The 21,296-nt window shown below is 43.7% G+C and overlaps 1 protein-coding gene across 14 annotated transcripts; it reads left to right on the top strand.

The window, feature by feature from the left end:
* Positions 1–350: 350 nt before the first annotated feature.
* On the top strand, positions 351–20,487 carry trim3b (tripartite motif containing 3b). 14 transcript variants are annotated; one of them, XM_078106599.1, is made up of 18 exons: positions 456–794; positions 1,555–1,649; positions 12,190–12,365; positions 13,565–13,694; positions 14,186–14,296; positions 14,453–14,604; positions 14,767–14,947; positions 15,082–15,183; positions 15,275–15,373; positions 15,701–15,853; positions 15,971–16,349; positions 16,472–16,575; positions 16,684–16,851; positions 17,195–17,363; positions 17,686–17,727; positions 18,245–18,315; positions 18,419–18,559; positions 18,704–20,487. In XM_078106599.1, the coding sequence occupies exons 3-18, from the start codon at positions 12,220–12,222 to the stop codon at positions 18,854–18,856; spliced, it is 2,301 nt and encodes a 766-aa protein (XP_077962725.1). In that variant the 5' UTR covers positions 456–794; positions 1,555–1,649; positions 12,190–12,219; the 3' UTR covers positions 18,857–20,487. The 14 variants fall into 14 exon arrangements, with proteins under 14 accessions (XP_077962731.1, XP_040035642.2, XP_040035644.2 ...); XM_078106605.1 differs by lacking the exon at positions 17,686–17,727 and having other exon boundaries at positions 351–794; XM_040179708.2 differs by having other exon boundaries at positions 433–1,649.
* The last annotated feature ends 809 nt before the right edge of the window (positions 20,488–21,296 follow it).

Here is a 21,296-nt window from a genome sequence, read left to right as displayed (position 1 = left end):
AGACGTGAGCCATATAACCTCGATCACTCGTAGGATATGAACCGGCAGACAACCCTAGCTAAGCAGCACTGTGCCCCCACCCCGGGCTGCACAAAAAGACATTCAGCTGTGTTACTTGGGTAACCGGGTTTGTTTACAGCCATTTCATTTGAGCTCTTGGTGTAATAATACTCTCTAGGACAAGCTGCTCCTTTTCTGGCAAGGACCCGCTGGGGACATTCGCTATCGCCTGGCTTTGCAAATCAGGGGATGTTGAATAGAATAGAAACAAGGAATGTGTTGTTGGTCAAACAAAAGCTCAAAGCAAGGCCTCATACACAAGCAGAGATAAAGGTCCGGTAGTTGGAGCTGAGCGCTGCGTCAGCAGCGGCTGAGCGGTTTGGCGTAAAACGAGAGGGCCAAAGGACAATCGGCCCTTTGTGGTAAAATGTTGAGTGCATCCCAGAAACCGTCTCATGTGAGTCAACCTCGAGGTGACCTGAATCTGTGTGTCGCGGTGAAAAGATGAGAAACAGGCGTGAATACGTAAGCGAAAGGAGGTGACCGGGGAGGAACTTGGACCAAGTTAGAGAGAGGGAGGAGACCAGTTGAATGACGACGAAGCATTTAAGCCGAAAACGCCGCGTCTTAAAGAGCAAAACATAAGCTCACAAGGACTTACGGATGAAAGGAAAAACTTGTCTGCTGCCGACCCTGGATGTTTTTTTTCACTGTGGGAACCGGCACCTGGACCGAAAATTCCTTGCAGAACGCACATTGTTTTCCCGAGTGTATAATGACTGCTCGACTATGAGGTACGTTGTCAGGTAAAAGCATTGCTCCAAATGAACGTTCTTCCAGGTTTTGTTTCTTATTCCCGCATAGGCCTTAAGCATTAATCCCTAAAGCAAAGTGGCTCACTCTTTGGTAACATGACAGAAAATCACATGGTGTGTGACTCCCCACAGCAGCTTTGGGCCTTAGAACATTTACAAGCATTTTTTTGAAAGTTTCCAGAGTTGTTAAACAAAATGATTTACATTTTGCGGTCAGAGGTGATCGTCCTTAATCTACCTAAGTGTATTTTGAACTGGATTGTGCTAAAAAAATTGGCAATAAATGCTTTTCTGAATACCAGGGCATCTATTTCTATCCACTCTGTTACCTTTGTATATTTGATAAGTGTTTGTCTTCTCCATTTTAAGCTTTTCAATGATGATGAACATCCGGTAAAATGTTGAGATGCTGTTAACGCTTTTGTCCCCAGTCAGTCACTAGATGGTGCAACAACAAAGGTATGTTCATATATAATTTGATTCATCGACAGGCAGTTCATCCAGCACAGAGCCACGACCGTTCGCCACAAAATAATAGTTTGAAAGCAAGTAAAATAACAGATTATTCAAGTTTAATTTAAGTGACGCCACTTGTGGAAGTATTCATGTGACATAGTTGTACGCGTTCATGGTCCCATCACACCATCAAGAGGAGGATGTAGATGAACCTCTGATCGTACGGTAAAACCAAACGCAATCTACTGAATTGTTCTGATGTACTTTTGTTTTTGTATTTCAGAAGCGTTCAGATCTGTCTGTTGGTCTCAGCTGTTTTCTGAAGAGGAACATCTCGACCTCCATTAGTGACAGGCTTGTTGGTAGTGGAATGGATGGGTAAGTACAGTTGGCACAATTTGGGGATTGTCTGTTTGACACTGACGATATACAAAGATATACTGTGTTTAGCTCTCAAGTGGGTAATCACATTCATCACTCGACTTAAAAAAGGGTCGCTCTGTGCAGATATTCGTGTCCTTCCTGCACCAGCTGAAGTCGATCTGATTAGGACGCATGCTGTTATTTATCTACGCAGATGAGATGGTTTTAAATGTCATGGAGTTAGAGCGGCGCACAGCGAATTGATTAGCTGGGTAAATGTCACTGAATTCATGGCAATGATGTCAGTGCGCATGTCTTTTCCATCCAATTGACTCAACGAAATATGTAGCCCAAGTGATCTGACGGAGGGATGCAATCATGCATGTGAGTCTTGTCTCCAGGAAGTTCTTTGTTAAAGGTCAAAGGAACTTTGCTGTAACTTAACAAGAATAATCTTCTAGCAATATGTGCCTTCATTAATGTGTGTGTGGCGAGTCAAAAGCTTGTCTATATCTGCAGGGCTTTTCTAAACCAGAGACCAGATTTTATGATTTGCTGACCCGGGATGAGTGGCTAACTGGAATAGGGAGAGAGATATAAAGATAGAGAGAGAGAGAGAGGGGGGGGGGAGTGAAGCCATCTGTGTATCCTGCTGCACTGGATGCAGTCTCCATGGCAACATGCTGCTCTCGCAGTAAAAGATGGCTTGGTACCCACCCCCTCGCGCATGCACATAAGCATACTTGCAAGGAGGATGTTTATTATGCCTCCAATGTCCAAACATACACACAGATATTAAGAACTCCACAGTTGCTATTTTCCTGTCCATATACTTTACTGTTACATACCCTCTACCCCTTTATTTTCTCCACTGTCCCCATGTTTTAGACGCACACTTTGCAACATTCTTGGTTGTCCTTCAGAAGATTGCATCTCCGTTTTAAGATGAAGTTCTTCACAAGCACGTTCTTCAACTCTCTGTGTTCCCGACAGAATCCAGTCATTTATTTCTTTGCTTTGATCAGCTCACCTGAACTCTCTGTGAGTGAAGAGGAGAGGACCAGTAATATACTTTTTTCACACTGACTAACTCATTTTCTCTCATCAAGCATCACATTCCTGTTTGATATTTGGAACTTCTCTCATTCTCCCTAGACGTGTAATCAAAGGGAGAGAGAAAGATTCAGGAGAGGTAAAGGGGAATGAGAGGAAAAGAGCTCTGTCTCTTTGTTGCCATCTCTCCTTCCCACTGCTCATCTCTTGTACTATTGGTCCATCCAACCCCCTCCCCATTTCTACTGCAGCCAGTCAGCTCATTCAATCTCTCTTGTTTCTCTTGCCTCCTAAGAGCCTCTCTCTCTCTCTGTACCTCAGTCGTTTTCCCTCCCGCCAGCACACACACGCATGCGTTGAAGCTGGATCTGGATCCCGCTCATACGCCGCCTCCCTCAGTAGACTCTGTGTGAAGTGCTTTTTTGGGGCAATGTTGGGTTTAGTGGAAGGTTATTGCTCCCTTTGGAGGAGAGCAAGCTGAAACTTCCCCTGTAGCTCCTTCATCCGCCAGCAAGCTGCTGTAAGTAGTCTCTCTATTCCACACTCATGCCTTCGTGCCCATTCTGACTGGGTGCCAGCGCTCATTTCTTCGTCCTCTACTGTTTTTCCATTTCACACTCGTCTCCCCCCTGGCAGAGGGTGCAAGCCTTTCCTTCCTGTCGTGTCCCACTCTCTCCACCTCATGTCTCTCTCCCGTTTCCCCTCCTTCCCGCTGGTGGACGCTTACACACGGTGTCGTCTGTATGCAAACCAATGTCGCAGCCCATTTGCAGGCCTATGATGGGTGTGTGCTGCGCAGCATGACCTGCATGTGAGATACGCTGTATGTGAGGCTGAACCTGCCTGTGATTAATAATGAATGGCGAGACAGGCCACAGTACCTGCAGGTTGTTGCTTTCAAAAAAAAGAGAAGCTTTTACTGCTTTCGTTGAGTATGTAGGACACTGTGATTTTTTTTTTTAAACAGAAATTGACGTGTCTTTTGGAGCAACTTTACAAAATTCACTTTTGTTTACATAAACAACTCAATTCCACTCAATGTTCCATCAAAATCTTTCAGAACTTCCCAGATAGTATCATAAATACATCAACACCAAGCTCAAAGCAATACTGTTACTAAATTTGCCTTTACTCAGTCAGTAAAATAACTGTCAGGAGGTTTAAACGTCATCTTTCACCAGCTCTAGACTTTGGTCCCATGCTGCAATATTAATATACAGTTGATATGCAACACGTGACTTTGTGATAAAGCATGGTTGCTTTGATGATGATTTCAATACATCTCCAACAAGACTGGAGATGACTTCAACATGACTTATTTTTTATAAAAAGGGTTGAACTAGTGACCCGGGTGCTCATCTTGTTGCTGTGGATGGAAACCACCAGAATGGAATGTCCAGCTGGTATGGGAGGAATGTCACTAGAGCTGCATTGGGAGGCCTGAGCGTCAGGCAAGAAGAGATATAAACTTTACGATGCACTGAATGATTAACTGAATGTCCTGACTGCCGTACAGCGTTGATGTAGTTAGTCAGAGAGCTGTTGCTGTGCTTGGATTATCAGCCCACTTGACGCACATGCTGAAGTCCACCAACAGCCAGTGCAGCAAACCATTCAATGAGAACCAATTTGGAAGCAATGTTGGGTTCTAATAATAACTTTGTGCAATTATCCCTCTTGTACTATGACACATTATGCAGCAAAAACACCTGTTAGTAAACTGTGTGTGTGTGTGTGTGTGTGTGTGTGTGTGTGTGTGTGTGTGTGTGTGTGTGTGTGTGTGTGTGTGTGTGTGTGTGTGTGTGTGTGTGTGTGTGTGTGTGTGTGTGTGTGTGTGTGTGAGATCAGTTCTACAGGGATTGCGTTGCCATGGCGAACTGCAACAGAATCCCTCCTCCACTGCATAGTCAAACCAATGTCTGAATTCGTGTACATGATTTTATATTTATTATACTCCTTTTATATCACACCAGAGAGGGAGAAATGTCTCTGACGGCAAAAAGTATGAAGTCCATTCAACTCATTCATTCAAAGTTGTAACTTTGTTAGTTCCTCTGAAAGATGTAACAGCTTCTGCTGGGGATTCTGTAACAGTCTGGTTAGGTTTAATCTTTAAGCTGTGATGGTTCACATGGCTTTACTGTTCATTTTATATCTTTTTCGGGGACATAGGGACTTAGGCAATAGATGTGGTCATGTTGGATTTATTTAGATAGATTCCTCAAGGAGGCACAGTAATAGCACTGGCCACATTGCACCTTTCATATGAATCATTTCAGATAACATCGGTAGGAAAATATTGTTGTTTTACTCACTGACCCATTGTACTATTGATGTTTCTGGGTTCACTGTCTTGGTGGTGATCGTGTGTTAGGCCTTTACTTCTTGAAGGAAACACACTCTCAGACGGATTGGAGACACGTCAAGCCGGACCGTTTTAGATCTCAGCATTTGTACTGTATCCGTTTGAATAAAAAAGTCATAACAAACCAAATAGCTCGCTGATAGCAGTTAAACTGTTGTCAAATAAATGAAAGCAAATTGTCTCAGTACCACTGTGTGAAATCCTAAATTCGTGGCTCATTCTTTGGCCGTTTGCTCCACAGACTTGCATCTGCGCTAATGAGGTGCAGTTGGAGTCACGTAGAGCTTTTGTGCGTCTGTGTGTGCGTGCCGGAGTGTGAGCCATGTGTTAATATGCTGATACAGGCGGTTCCTGTGACACATTCCGGCCCAGCTTGGCTCAGATCAGGCAAGCTGATAATTTTAGCAGCGCTTATGTCAGTGAGTCCGGCTGTGTGTGGACAGAAAAGTGTAAGTACCGCTCGTCGACATTAGTCATCCGCTGCATCATCCCTGCCGGAGGACTTTACGTGATGAATGTGTGTGTGTTGCAACGCGCCTCTCGTTTTTTCTACCCTGACATCAAAGCAGCAATCTGACGTTTCGAGCAGTCTGAGGGGCAGTTCTGAATCAGGCATCACGAATGTGTGGTCAGTATGTGATTTTGATTTGATTTTACAGAAACATCAACTGTTCGATACGACTACCTTTGTGGCCATTTTGAGGCCCTGTCCGACTGGATTGCATTGTATTGGAAGGAGTTGCTGTTATTTTGTCTACCAGGAGTTTGTTTGTGCCACATTCTTAGTTTTCCTAGTTCATGTGCATGTGAGGTTGACAAACATATGCGAATCCTCTGACCCATCAGCAAGCAAAAAAATGATTTTCAAATCTTCACACTGTTAAGGAAAGCCATAATAAACATTTATCTACGGCAGGGTTTTGACATGATGCCCGTTCACAAGGTGCAGCAAAAAACTAGTTCCGTTCCTCCGCTGTGATCGGTGTGCTGAATATTTGGCTCTTACATAAACATAAAAATACCTTCTTTTTTTTTCCCCCTAAAAGCACCCAGATTATTGCAAACTTCACATGCTCACCTGGAAAAAGAAATTGCTGGAAGGTTTGTAAGACTACTTTACAGATCATTGTGGCCTGAATTCTCTGGATAGCATTGTGACATGGACGTAGCTGTTTATGTTAATATATATATTTAGCCCAGAGCGTCTATCCCCTCAGTTATTTAAAGCAACAAATTATTTCAGGATCAGCTGCTCTATCCTGTGGCACGTGCTCCTATTTCACTGGAATGTTTCTCTCTGCTTGGAGAGGGTTTGTTAAGATAAGAAAAACATTTAACATTAAAACAACAATCAAAGACAACATTTGTATTTCTATCTGTACTGTATGTACGACAGAATCTAGCTGTGCTGTACATATAGGAGTTGCCTTGATGTTGTGCGTGTCAAAAAAGTCTCTTGATGAAGTTCTGTTTAAGGGGAGATAAAATAGTCACAGAGAACTTAAAAAAATATACTCATTTGACTAATTTATTTCTGGTGAATTGTGAGACAGCAACAATCCCGCTAATAATAAATACTTAAAATATGATGACTTTACAGAGTCTTGACCAATGCAGGTAGGTTAAGTCTATATAATTAGCTTCTGTTCTTTCATGAGCATATTTTTGCTCGCCTGGTCCGTTTTGTATTAATGCAAATGTAAGGATATTTGTGTGAAGTTGAACATTCAACACACAAGCTGGAATCGCACACCTGATTTCCCCGAAGCCAGGTATCTTGTAAAGATAGCTGGGTAGCTGAAAGGAAGCTTCAGTATCTTCTTTTCATTCTATCCATCAATCTGTGATGTGCATACACCGCAAACTTGTGCGTTTGATAGTAGCTGCCAGTAGCAAGAATCTATCCTACAACGTATTGTGCGTAACGTCTCAATTGTCAACATTTATGCTTGATGCATTTCTTCATTGGCGTATTTGCATCTTTAACAAATTTTATCTCGTTTTAAGACAATGCTGGCAAAAGTCCTCATGGCAGCGTTTAGAGATGTCAATGCCATAGTTAGCGTGCATAAATGACATGCGCACGAATAAAACTAAAATGTGCATTACATACATGGACAGTAATGGAACAAGGCTTCTGTAAATGATGAGTCTTTATATGCTGGTCTGAGGATTTCTTGGCTTTTGCTCAGTGTATGTGTGTGTGTGTGTCTGTGCATCGCGGAGCACGTGCCTGCCAGTGGTGCAGAAGGGGATAAGAACTGATAGCTCTATATATAGAAGTATATGTATGTGGAGGCTTATGACTGAACTGTGCAGCAGAATGGAGGCTTCTCACGCATACTAGCGAGGGTTGCGTATGCTGCTCCACGCACGCCACCTATTATCTCCGGGTGTGTATTCAATATTTTTGAGGATCAGGCTTTAAACACTCAGAGTCAGGTACGTGTGGTTTTGCACGCCATTGGTGTAGCTTGAACAGCTATAAAGGAAGGGGGGAGGTGGGCTGAAGACCTTAACAGCTGACTATGTGTGTGTGAAGGATGGTGTCAGGCCCGAAGCCATCGGACTCCCATCACCATCATGGTTGCCCTGATATATAAGGATTGTGCTTTTGTGTAACAGGACACATTATTCAGCGTGTGTGTGTGTGTGTGTGTGTGTGTGTGTGTGTGTGTGTGTGTGTGTGTGTGTGTGTGTGTGTGTGTGTGTGTGTGTGTGTGTGTGTGTGTGTGTGTGTGTGTGTGTGTGTGTGTGTGTGTGTGTGTGTGTGAGAGAATATACTGCATCTACTGTGATAGTGTGTCCCTTCTTTCTTCATTTTCATCTATTTCTATTTCAAGGCTAACTGTGTTCCTGTCATGTTATTTTGTAGTTTGACAAAAAGACGCCCAATTCAACCAATTTAACCAAATTCAGAAAAGAAAATGGATCACCTTTTTATTTTGTATTTACTATAGTCTTTTCATTCATGCAGTACATCCATCATATCGTGCATGGATACGTTCGGGATACTCATTGTGGAGGCCACTGGCAGATCATCTTCATTGTTTAACAACTGCAGGAATCATACGTTTTTATAAAAAACTGTTGTTTCAGCAGAAAGTGCAGCGTTAAGCCAATGATGCAGTAAAGCACTCGCTACAGGGGGATGACGTTGCTGCATTTGGTATATTAGATGCTCTCTTAATGACATTGATGTATCCAGCTCTAATATGTTTGTGAGAAGAATCATTGGCTCTTACAACCACAATCAAGTGCAGCAAGCCTTGCAGCTATATACCGAAATAAACATGCAAAGCATGTCATTTTCTGATTGGTATTTTCACCCTTTTGTCCTCTGCTTACTGTTGGACCCACAGCAGAAGGCCGGCCTGTGACTTTGGGACATGGGATTTTAGAGAGGTGGGCGTGGAGGAAGAGGAGGGAGGAATCCGCAAAGATTAACTGTAAAATTGACTGTAGGAGAACGGTCACCTCTCGCCGCAGATTAAACTGACTCACAAGGACGGGGCGCTTAGGGGCAAGACCGTCCTGTGACAAGATATTTTACTTGGAATTCAAAGTGATGATCCCCTTACGTGTATTAAGGGTATTTTCTAAATCCCTGCCAATGTGTAATTGGATATTGTAATACTAGGCGGAGAAAAAGTTCTAATACGTTTTTTTTAAAGGTGACATCATTAATTATGTAACTATGTTTTGAATGGCTGCCCTGCGCATGTGTGTTCTTGGCTGGCTGAGCGATGACGTACTTCTTCATAACTTTAAATGGACACCAGATGATCCAAACGTTTCAGGAGATCGGCGGCCGTCAGCTGCTGTTTGAGTTTGTTATTAGCAGCAAGCTGCATGATCAAGAACCAACCCTCTTTCTATGAGCAACCATCACATCTCTGCGTGTGCAGATTTCACTAATAATAAGTACGCAGCAGATTAAGACATCATATACAATTTGTTCCTGGATTGAGGTTTTTCGTCTTTCCATTGTTGACAGTTTGTTTTTTCCTCCTCTTTGCGCCTCACTCCCTCCGGCCAGCACGAATTGTTGGCCTATGACGCAATCCCTCGTCCCTGCAAGTTTCCCCGGCCAATCGGAGCGCGGCAGTCGGAGGGTATCCAGTCAGCCCTCCCTTGAAGACAGTACTGACAGGAGGAGGGACTTTCAATTTACTGTACCAACCCCCCTGTTGTCATCCCGCTTCAGCCTATTTCACTGCGTGTGTTTTCGGGCGTGTTGTGTTGGAAAAAGTACAAAAGTCGACAGAAGGAAAAAGGAAAAGGAAGACGAGCCAGCAGGGCCCGGGGGGGGGGGGAAGTGTGCGTGCGTGCGTGAGTGAGTCAGGGATCACAGAGCTGCCATGGATGAATTCTGAATTGTTCTTCTCCACACTGCTGACAGTAGGTAGTCTTTTTTTTGTGTATTTGTCCTCCTACGTCACACAACTTTACATTATCAGCTGAGCTGCCACTAGAGAGGAGCGTGTGAATTCGGTTGTTTGTCTGAGCTGCTGCGCAGGTGGGTGAGCGTGATCAGAAGGTCTGATACTTTAACCGCGTTCATTCCTGTCTTCGTCAAACTGTCCGCCTCGCCGTCCCCTTCTTCCTCTTCCTCTCTATGAACCGGGAAGGAGACCAGTCACCATTTCCTGCCCCCCCCCCCCCCCCTTCTTCATTTACACATCTGTCTTGCAAGCAATACGCACGAGCTGTGAGGTTCCTGTCGTACGAGAAAAAACTGCAGCAGAGGTTACGGTTGTAAATGAGAAAACGGACACTTTTTATATTCAGTTATTCCAGAGGTGAATGGACTCATTGTGTGTTGACTCTGCGGGAGTGATCTCACTTGCTATTACTGCACATTTAATGGCCGAGAGAATCACAACACGTTTCATTTCGGTGGCATTAGTTGACAGCTCTCTGCAGTCCTGCATGGGCTCGGCTTTCATCCCTGGCTGCTGCCTGTAACCGCAGAGCGAGCAATCAGTGCGTCTTCACCCAGTCTTTAAATTACCCCAACAGTTAACAGTTAAATGGTCACGGATGCTTTGGAGCTTAAAATCGAATAACGGTGGCCTACTTAGGAGTTTAAAAGAGCGTCAAGGAGGCGTGTCAAAACACAGTTTATTGAATGCATGTAAGTGTAAACATGCTCATTATCGGCAGGCATTCACGTGCACGCATGCGTTTCACGTCTTTGAACTTCATTGTCAGGCTGGAACTTTGCAAACACCAATGACTTTCATGCATCAGCTGAACAGTAAATTGGAAGGAAACTATGGGGCGCCGTTTGTAAAAGTTTTGCTATATTTAGCATTATCATATGAACAATATTCATATGTCACTTTTTCAAACATTTAGAGAGAAATTCATGTAAATTCATGCAATAACCTTTCCAGGGATAATGTTTGGCAGTAATACAAAGTTGTTAAATAATATAAATGTAATGTAAATGTTAAATATAAATGTTAAATATAAATCTAAATGTTAAATGTAAATGTTAAATGTTCACTCTACATATGCAAGGATCGCCGAGGATTTGACCGTGCGCCTGTGACCCCCCACATTGACCGCAACGGTGAGGGGGGGGCATGGGCGCGGATGGTCGCGGTCAGTGGGGAAGGGTCACGGGACTTTCCAGCTTGTCTTGCGGTGGCGTGAATTACCGTAAGTATTGTAATGTTTAGTCGACAAGTCTGATATGTAGAGTGAACAGTTAACATTTACCATTTATATTTATATTTAACAACTTGTTACTGTCATTATCCTTGGAAAAGCTACTGTCTGAATTTACATGCATTTCTCTCTAAATGTTTGAAAAAGTGACATGAATATTGTTGTGCTTTTTTCTTTTTTTTCATGTGATAATGCTAAATGTACCAAAACTGCGCAGGCGCCCCATAGGAAACTACCTTTTTCTACATCACATGCGACTTACTTGGAACAGATGGTCAGAGCTTATATGCCTCTTTTTTTCATCTCGATGATTTGTGACCAAATTCTTATTTGGGATTTACAGCAGTACAGTATCATCGTGCTATAGCACTTTACGGTACACCCTGGAGCTGATCCCTCTTTTAATTTGAATCTAAATCCAATCTCGCCTGTCCCTCACTGGAGTGTGGATGTGACATGGCCTTCTCATGGCTGGCAGCTCCAGAAGTGACCTTTACCCTCTCAGTCTACAGGCTGTACGTCGTTGGATTCTTTGGGTGTATGTGTGTGCCGTTTGTGTGTTTGTGCGCAGTGGGCGACGACAAACAACAGGACACTCGAGCTAGATGGTCCACGGGGGGATTTAGATCTGTATTAGACCCAGCAGTGACAGATGTCAGTGTCCGGGGGGAGGGGGGGTGGGAAGATGAAAATCAATATATTTGTGGGAGTTGTTGTGTCTTGCCTTGTCACTGAGTGTGAAATATTCATTCCCACTTTATATCCTGAGGCAGTAGATGTTTGTTGTGAGTCACATGCAGAGAATACACTCACAAATACACACTCGCAAATGGCATGTGTACTTTTTGAATGTCAGACTGGATATTTTTCCATATACCAGATCTTCTAACTTGATATACACAGTGTCGGTAGGTATCAATGAGAACATGGCGTGGTGGCAGCTTGAACATACTTAAGTTATTATTATGCCATATGTGTTCAGGCTTGCACTAATAAAAGTAGGCCAAGTTGAAGCACCGGTTTGTGTTGCTGGGCAGAATATCCAAACCTTGCAGCTGTATTTCTGGAATAGACGAGTCAGCTCACAGTTTTGCTACTATTTAAAACTGACACGAATATGACCGTTTTAATTAACTGGTATGGATTTGTTAAAAACTGTCCTTTTATTTTACTGCTCTGTGGTCATTTCAAATGTTGATCAAATGTTTGACACAGAGCCACTTGGTCTTCATCTGCTGCTGTACGGTCAGAACTGCTTCAATTTCACTCAACTGGCTTTCGTTTGGTTTGACCTCCAAAACAAAACCATTAACAATGGACACATTATACTGTAATAAAGTAAATAAGCGGCTTTGGTAACTTTGGTTCCTCGTGCCTGCTGTGGTATGTTTACGAAACATTAGAAAAGTGACACCCGCTCACTTTTGAACATTTCGTGTTTTCATTTCCGTGTGTCTGCAGGTTAACGTCTGTCACTGTCCGGGGCTTTAAATGTCCTCTGCCATGGAAAAGCTGGAGGCTGGGAGCAGCAGCCCTGTTGTGCGACAGATAGACAAGCAGTTTCTGGTCTGCAGCATCTGTCTGGATCACTACTCCAACCCCAAGGTCCTGCCCTGCCTGCACACCTTCTGCGAAAGGTAACGAACTTTGCTGCTTTCTGTTTAAATGACAATTGTCAAAGGTCCTAATTATTGCACACGAGCTGGACCCAAGTGGCTGCTACACGTAACTTTTGCTGAGCCATGTAAATAAGGGGATGAAAGACTGAAGCTTTTGCTGTCAGTTCTTACCCTCCCATCCTTTTACTCTAGGTTTTCTGTCATATTTACACGTCTCCTGCGAGAGTGACCTTCTCTATTGCAAATCCTCGTCCACAATTAAACAGCCTAGAGCACTTTTCTTCCCCGACTTGACTGCGATACATTAAGTGCATTCCGCAGCATCGGGGACCATTAGCGTCCACAAAAAGACTGATTGTTGGAGGACACAGTTACAATTCTTCAAACTACAGCCTAGGAAAGAAGACACCCCCTCTGGCAATACTTACCGGGCCGAGCAGAAGGGACATTTGCAAAGCTTTTTGTGTGTGTGGTTCAGGGTGGCCAGATGGATAACGAAGGGGGAGGGGGCATGTTGTTAGGTTAAAGATCCTAACTGGCAGTATTATTCTAAACCTACGATGACTCAACTACTTCTGAATGGCCACACAGGCTACTAGATGGGTGCTTTTTCCAGGCAGCATTGGGGGCATTCGCCCACCGGAGGGCAGATTTAATCCCCGGTTTAACTGGGTGACATGTGATCTGGAGCCCTGCTGAGGTGAACAGATTTGTGTCTGGAGCTACACATCATGTTGTCAGACAGATGTTTTAGTACTGGAGGGCTTTAAGGGCTGAGCTGGCGAACCCCATGCTGGGTCTGTTTGCTCCGGTTTTGTGTCTCTTTTGATTCTGCTCCCCTTCTCCCCCCGTACAGTAGTGATAATCCTGGTTGTGTGCTCATTTTCCAAGGATCAGTGTTAGCAATGGGTTGTGCAAATGTGGCAAAAATAAATGACTTCCCCCTACAATAGGTGCATTCGGCCTAATGTGCTCCTACTGTATAATAACATAATAGTACATAAATACAAGTGTGTTAATCGAGGCTTTGGAGCGTTGGAGTGGTGCTGATAGTGCAGCGACAAAGCGAACAAGTGCACTTTACTAAGGCCTGGTTGATACGAGTCCTTCTGTGGTGATAAATTAAACCGAATGGTGTCAGCATGCAGCCAAAGCAGCTTTTAAGATTGACACTTAAACACTTGTCTTTTCTTTCTTGGTTGACTCCCTCTCTCCAGTTGTCTGCAGAACTACATTCCCCCAGAGTCCCTGACGCTCTCGTGCCCAGTGTGTCGGCAGACTTCTATTCTGCCGGAGAAAGGAGTCGGCGCTCTACAGAACAACTTCTTCATCACTAATCTCATGGAGGTTTGACCCTTTATCTGGTTTTGAATTCAAGTCAGACACAAATATGTCAGAAACAGGATGTTGAAGTGCGTTACGTGGAGCAAAAGACAAAACACAGCTGCCTTAACAGTAACGATTATTGAAGATGTCTATAAATGGAACTCAAGGACGTGGGGGAGAATGTGTGTGTTTTACTGATTCACTGCTGTTTTTGTTGGACACTATTTGTGTTTACAGAGGAAGAACATTTTGGGTCATTTTTTTTTTTTAGCATTTGCTTTGTAAGCGAGATTGCCTGTTGCCGTATACGGGTGATGTTTAAGGTTACTTTTAGGTCATAGGGAAGGAATGTATGGAAAGTTGATACTGTTTTTATTTCCTAAATAGAATGGTCAGCAGATCATAAGGGCAAGGAACAAACCCTCCACAGTCCACAACTAAGCAGATAACTATCTTACAAGTCTATTTGAAAAACTGAAAAGCAATATAATGAAGTTTAAAATGTCAACCAGGTCCTTCAACGAGACCCACAGTGCTCACGGCCGGAGGACTGCGGTGTCCTGGAGTCGGTGAGCGCTGCAGCGGCAGTGAAGCTCCTCTGCTGCCCAAACCACGAGGGAAAGGTAGGAAAGCACCTCTGTGGCGCCTCAGTCCGCTCATCATCCACCCAAACTTGGCCCGGCTTTCTAATTTCTTCGCAATAATGAACTAAAAAAAAACGAATCCTCCAATCACACCCCTGCAACGAGCTTTCTTACACAGTTTGTCCCCCTCTGCAGGTGATGGAGTTCTACTGCGAGTCGTGTGAGACGGCTATGTGTCTCGACTGCACGGAGGGCGAGCACAGGGAGCATGTGACTGTTCCGCTGCGTGACGTGGTGGAGCAGCACAAAGCTGCTCTGAAGACACAGCTGGATGCCATACTCAGCAGGTTATTACGCCATACCTGGATAAAGATTTCAGAATGTTTCCCTCGCATCAGGCGTTATGAGGCTTAAGCGTTTGACGGCGATCTTGCACGTGCCTGCGAAGAGTCCCAGTTTAGCTTTATAGCTGATAATGAAGATAAATGTCACGCTGTGCTCACTTTCAGGCTTCCTCAGTTAACCGCATCCATCGAGCTGGTGACTGAGATCTCCCGCCAGCTGAACGAGAGGAAGAACGAGGCGGTGGCAGAGATTACCAGCACGTTTGATGAGCTGGAACGAGCGCTGCATCAGCGCAAGACGTCCCTCATCACGGACCTGGAGCTCATCTGCAGCACCAAGCAGAAGGTGGGTGTTTGTCACATATCTGATCCGCGAGGCCGGAGTCGCATCATCCTCCTTGCGCTCATCTTGCCACTTGGGTCAAGTTCCTGTCAACGTGGTTCAGCCCCGCTGACTTCTCTCCGCTGACCCGACCGCAGGTCCTGCAGACCCAGCTTTCATCGCTCCTTCAGGGGAAGGAGCACATCCAGAGCAGCTGCAGCTTCACGGAGCAGGCGCTTAGCCGCGGGAGTGCTACTGAGGTGGGCTGGCGGGTTGTGATATCTCCAAACGGACTACAGGTTCCAACACCTACGAGAATCCGCTTGTGTTTGTGTTGTGGCGTGTGTGTAGGTGCTGCTGGTTCAGAAGCAGATGAGTGAGCGGGTGACGGCGCTGGCCAGACACGACTTCCCAGAGAGACCACATCAGAACGCACACCTGGACTGTCAGGTGATTCCCTCACGCAAACAATTTCTATACACTGTGACCACATGGTCACAGTGTTTTTGGTTGTTGGAACTAATAGTTGCCAGTTGATGTATGAAGTTACTTTTAAACCTTGCGGGTGTTTTAAAATGCATTTTTGTAATGCAGTCAAATTCACCGGTGAATTTGTAACTGCATAGAATGTTTGTAAATGCAGGTTCAACAGTTTTTTATCTTTTTTTAAGTAACAGCATCCAAATATGTTTTGATGAAAATTGCAAATCCTTCATTTGAATCCACTAAAAACACTGAGCCAACGTAAAAACCTCCCTTTCTTTTTGTCTGCTCTAGGTGGAGACTGAAGGTTTGAGGCGCTCCATTCAGAACCTGGGAGTCCTCCTCACCACAGCCGCTGTGGCTCACACCTCGGTAGCCACAGGAGAGGGCCTCCGCCACGCAGCAACCGGGCAGCACCACACCATTACTGTGACCACCAAAGACAAAGTACGCATTTAGTTTTATCTGTTTAGTTTAATCTGCCGTGTCTTTTATTTGCTTAAGCCAATTATTAAAACAAGATTCTGAACTCTTAAAGTTGAATCAACGACTTCGTTTCTGCAGGACGGGGAGCTGGTGCGGAGTGGAAATGCCGTTTTAAAGGCTGAGCTCACGTCTGTCGACGGAGGGCGCGTTGCAGAGGCCGATGTAGCGGACAATAAGAATGGGACCTACGAGGTGGGCTACACGCTACGCTCGGAAGGGGAGTACTCTTTCGCTTTGCTGCTGTACGGGCAGCCGATACGCGGCAGCCCGTTCCGGCTGCGGGCGGTCAAACCCTCGGATGTGCCGCAGTCCCCGGACGACGTGAAAAGGAGGGTGAAGTCTCCCAGCGGGACGGGGGGCCACATACGGCAGAAAGCAGTGCGTCGCCCTTCCAGCATGTACAGCACCACCAAGAAAAAGGAGAACCCCATTGAGGACGAGCTCATCTACAGAGTGGGTAAGACGGATGCACCGTGTCAAACCAAGCACCATGGGACTTCTCTCAAAAGGATAATACAGTTTTAGACCAGTTTTTTTTTATGACATGCAACATATGTGGATTTATTTACTTAATCGCAGGTTCCCGAGGCCGAGAGAAAGGGGAGTTTACAAACTTACAAGGAATATCAGCCTCTTGTAACGGCAGAGTGGTGGTGGCTGACAGCAACAATCAGTGCATACAGGTGAGAAAGACACAGAGAGGAAATGAAAAGCATTGAATAGGAAAATACTGTTATAGCACTGTGATTCTGTGCGACTCAAACGGGGCTGTATGCCGGAACCATTTACAGGTATTCTCCAACGACGGACAGTTTAAGATGCGCTTCGGAGTCAGAGGTCGGTCGCCGGGGCAACTTCAGAGACCAACGGGCGTCACAGTGGACATGAACGGTGACATTGTGGTGGCCGACTACGACAATCGATGGGTCAGCATCTTCTCCTCTGACGGCAAGTTTAAGGTGAGATCTCGTGAAATATTGTCAGCTGAACAGACCCAGTACAAATCTGTGATCACATTATGTCTTTAAATCCTATTTTTTAACATTATTTTTTATGTTTTTTGACATTTGTATTGCATATTGCATTTTCATGACATACCTTACATGAATTTTTTATGGCATACTGTACTTTTTATTTTATTAATTATTAACATCCTGTCTGCAAAGAACACTCACAGTATTGTATTATTAATTACTTAACTCTACACATATTTTTAGGTATAACCTAACACAATGTTCAAAATGGACATATATCTGTTAAAAAATATAATTTCAGTCGAGTGTTTCTATCCTTCCTTTTCAGAATAAGATAGGTGCAGGTCGGCTCATGGGTCCCAAGGGTGTCGCTGTGGACAAGAATGGACACATCATCACTGTGGACAACAAGGCCTGCTGTGTCTTCATCTTTCAATCAAACGGGAAGTTGGTGACTAAGTTTGGAGGCCGGGGGACGTCTGACAGGCAGTTTGCAGGTGAGGAGTATGAAAAGAAAGACGTCTTTTTAAGATTGACATGGCGCTCCCGAACCAGCCCGGCTCTTTTAATGACGCCGTCTGTCAGAGAGGCAGCGGCGTCTTCTGCCTTCTAAAGGGAACCTGTCATGATATCAATGCATTGCATCACATTTCACATTCTGCTCAAAAATGCCTGTATATAAACAAATGCAATGCGGAGGCCCCCCTGCTGCTCCCACCCTCTGCACACGTGCGGAACACCCTACTCTATTTTCTTCTTTGCTGACCCTTTATCTCTGACTACCGATTCTCTTTTCCTTCTATTTTTTTTTCGATCCAGAAAAACTTTCTCCAAATGTAAATAAATCGGGCTCAATTTTCAGTAAGTACTAAGTGTGGCCTTGCTGCAACCTCACTCCCACAGTGCAGTGCCCTGTGTCTAACCCAACCTCCTGATCATGTGTATGCCCCCCACCCCCTGAGAACTGTCTGTTGACAATTGAAATGTGCGCCTGTTAAATAATAATCAGAAATAAGCACATGCCGTTGTAATTAGCCCTTACTTGTTCAGTACTCAACATACTAACCGATGATTTCTTTTTGATAAAAGACAAATAGTGTGGGAAGCTACAGAGTTATTTTCAATAAGCCATCATTGTTGATGGTGAACCTCTGAGCCTTTTAGTATTTTTTGGCACTAAAAGTTTTAACGGGGAACAATTGTAACTTATGTTGAAGCATGCAAAGAATGCCATTACTACTCTTAAAGAAAATCACAATAACCATCTGATTTAATCATGATTGCAGCTTTAAGCAGGGAAAAGGGAAAACTGCAGGAATCAGTATTTGTCCCAGCTACAGCGAACGCCACATCAACCTGCCTCTCTCTCCTCATGCAGGTCCGCACTTTGTCGCAGTGAACAACAAAAACGAAATCATCGTGACGGATTTTCACAATCACTCCGTAAAGGTAAGTCATGTTGCGTCTCACTCTTCAAAGAGGAATTACCTGTGAATCCATCCAAGTTCACGTTGATACGGACAAAACCATTTTTACCGACTCCCTGCCGCAGGTGTACAGTGCGGATGGAGAGTTCTTGTTCAAATTTGGCTCTCATGGTGAAGGCAACGGCCAGTTCAACGCCCCCACTGGCGTGGCCGTGGACGCCAACGGGAACATCATTGTAGCTGACTGGGGTAACAGCAGAATACAGGTGAGACGGGCCGTGTTTAGTCACTTTTAAGGTACACAGTTTGCCATTTAAAACCTACAATGTTGAATATGTTTTTATATTATTTAGTTAATGATAATACAATAATGCATCGCCATATGAACGCTGAAACTCTTTGTGTTTCAGGTGTTTGACAGCACAGGCTCCTTCTTATCTTATATCAACACTTCAGCAGACCCGCTGTATGGACCCCAAGGCCTCGCCCTCACCTCAGATGGACACGTGGCTGTGGCCGACTCTGGAAACCACTGCTTTAAGGTGTACAGATATCTGCAGTAGGCTGCAGACATCGAGGGAAGACATCGAAGACGCAACCTTAAAATCGCTTACTGCTCGTGGACATAGAGCTGCAATGTGGGCGCACACTGGCCCCATGTTCCACAAATGCATTTCCTCTTTAGTTGTGTCTGTACATAGTTTAGAAGATCCAATATTGAGAGATAAAATGTTTACATTAAAAACAACCAAAACACCAAAAATTCAAGTGTTATTAAAATGTATTTTAAAGACAAAATAAACTAGTGATCCCAAATATGATTGCAAGAAGTGACATTCATTTCCTCTCTGAGGAAAAATACACCTCGGGAGACTGTCCTGGTGTAATCTCAAGCACTTTGTAAAAATTAAAAAAAAAAAAAAAAGCGTCCATGTTTACCCTAGTTGATTATAAATTTAGCTTAGGAGATTTCACCAAACTCTTTGAAAAAGTGAACTGGAAATCTATTCCTGGAATAAGGTATATTTCTGAATACAGACGGCGCCACTGGCAGTAGCCTGCCGGTCTGCATTGGGTGATACACTGCGATTTGTTCAGGCCATGCAGATAAGAAACAAACCAGCCAACGGAGACACGGATGCAGAAGTGTTCTACTGGTTTCCTGATTATGCTTTAGGGATAAAAGAACAATGCTCAGGCCTTTCCCTTGCAAACTTGTGTGTCGGTGTGCACTAGAAATTAACCCGCCATCATGGCCTTCAAGTTTTCGTTAGTAAACACAACAGATCCAGACAGGAATGTTTTCTTTTCAAAGGAATAGTTTTCTCCTTTTGCACTTTACCACAAGATCCTCGTGCGTGGATATTCAGATTTTTGTTTTCTTTGAAATGTTCAGTTAAAATTTTACCTTTTTTGTTTTGCTGCCCAAAGGAAAAGCAAGAAGCACAACAGTTAACAGAACAATGAGGCTTTTGAACACAGCGTCCTGTTCTTTTATTGACAAAACAAACAATCTAGTATCTAACCCCACTAGTTATTGTACCTTTGTGTATTCAACCTAATGTATTGTTCATATTATGCACATTTTGATGTATGTGTCATTTCACTAAATAGCCTACTTATTGCAGTACTTAATCAACACTGGGTAATATATCAATTCTATATATATAATATATTATGACAATAGGTCATGCCGAACTGAATGACTTGCAAACATCAATGGAAGTTGTACCCATTATTTGCTGTATTTCTTTTTAAAAGAACTTCATTTATTTTTGTTTGCTTTTCTTTTCTACATGATTTGCTCAGAAAAAGTATTTTTCTAATTGATGTATTTGAACTGTCTTTGTACATAGACCATGTAACTAGTAGCACTGAAAGCCTGCGTTCGCTCTTTGGCCTCTCCAGAGCTCACATCCAGTTAAACAGTAACGTTTCCCGCTGCCAAAATGCACCGTTGTAAGTTTTTGAACATTGCACAAAATACAAAGATAATAGTTCTATTGTTTGCGAGAGTAATATATGCCTATGTATAGCTATCATCCTTTGTAACATAATCAGATTGTTTAATGTATATTACAATCACATTATAGTTGGAGTTGATTAGCACCATGTCTTGTCAGTAGTTGTATTCGGTGAAGGTTTTCTATTTGAGCAACACACCAGCTAAAATCAGACATTTCTTTCAACTTTACAATCAAGTGTCTCTGGTTATTGATCAGTTATCCATTCCTTTCTCGCCATCTGCATTTCACAAAAAATACAAATGCATTTGAAAAGCGTTACTTAATCCATGAATCAGACCGCTGTGCTTTTATTTTTTATATCTGGCTCTATGGCTGACGTACCCACACCTATGTGAAACGGTGCATTGACCGCCTGACGTACTTCATACAATAAGTAATCACAGCGTAATTACGGTATCACTAAATATTAAAATTATCTGAAATTTCTTTTAGCATTAAATGGACAAATTTACAATAGAGCCCCTCCCCCACAGATGGTTAGAAGTCAAACAACAAATCCGACTCTTCCAAGATTCCAGCCTTGGTTTTGTCTGTCGGGGAGTTAAGGGGCGAGATTAGGACGGAACTGCAGCAGTCAACATTAAATACCGTTGTAACATAATTTGGGTTTGAGTGGCCTCGGTTGCATACGTGCAGCTTTTTTCAAGGCAAGTTTTATCTTGAAAGGATAATATACAATTTCACATCGGTGGGCTATGACTTTTTCCCAAGCTGCTTTGCTTTAGTCCGTTTTACGACTTCTGCACTGCACGAAATCGTCATGTCTCACCTCCTCCTTAAATCTTTTGGCAGCACGACATCAACGGCACTAAACACACGGCAAAATGAGAGGTGGGACCAGAATAGCAAACATGGAGCAAAAGCCCTTTTGAGAAGTATCACGCAGGCAGCAGTCTGTTTGCATAAAAGTTGCCGTAGGCAGTTTTACAATAATCATTTAAAGGGTTTATCTCCCATTGCTGCTCAAAGCAAGCAA

The sequence above is a fragment of the Gasterosteus aculeatus genome, chromosome 7 (assembly GCF_964276395.1).
Source record: "Gasterosteus aculeatus chromosome 7, fGasAcu3.hap1.1, whole genome shotgun sequence".
Classification (NCBI taxonomy): domain Eukaryota; kingdom Metazoa; phylum Chordata; class Actinopteri; order Perciformes; family Gasterosteidae; genus Gasterosteus; species Gasterosteus aculeatus.
This window is presented reverse-complemented; position numbering and strand designations above follow the sequence as displayed.

Bases quoted from the DNA above. Each gene is read 5' to 3' on its own strand.
- trim3b (XM_040179708.2), top strand. From the start codon at position 12,220: ATGTCCTCTGCCATGGAAAAGCTGGAGGCTGGGAGCAGCAGCCCTGTT. The intron at 13,695-14,185 runs GTTTGACCCTTT...AATGTCAACCAG, and splicing joins TCATCACTAATCTCATGGAG to GTCCTTCAACGAGACCCACA. The intron at 16,350-16,471 runs GTAAGACGGATG...ACTTAATCGCAG, and splicing joins CGAGCTCATCTACAGAGTGG to GTTCCCGAGGCCGAGAGAAA.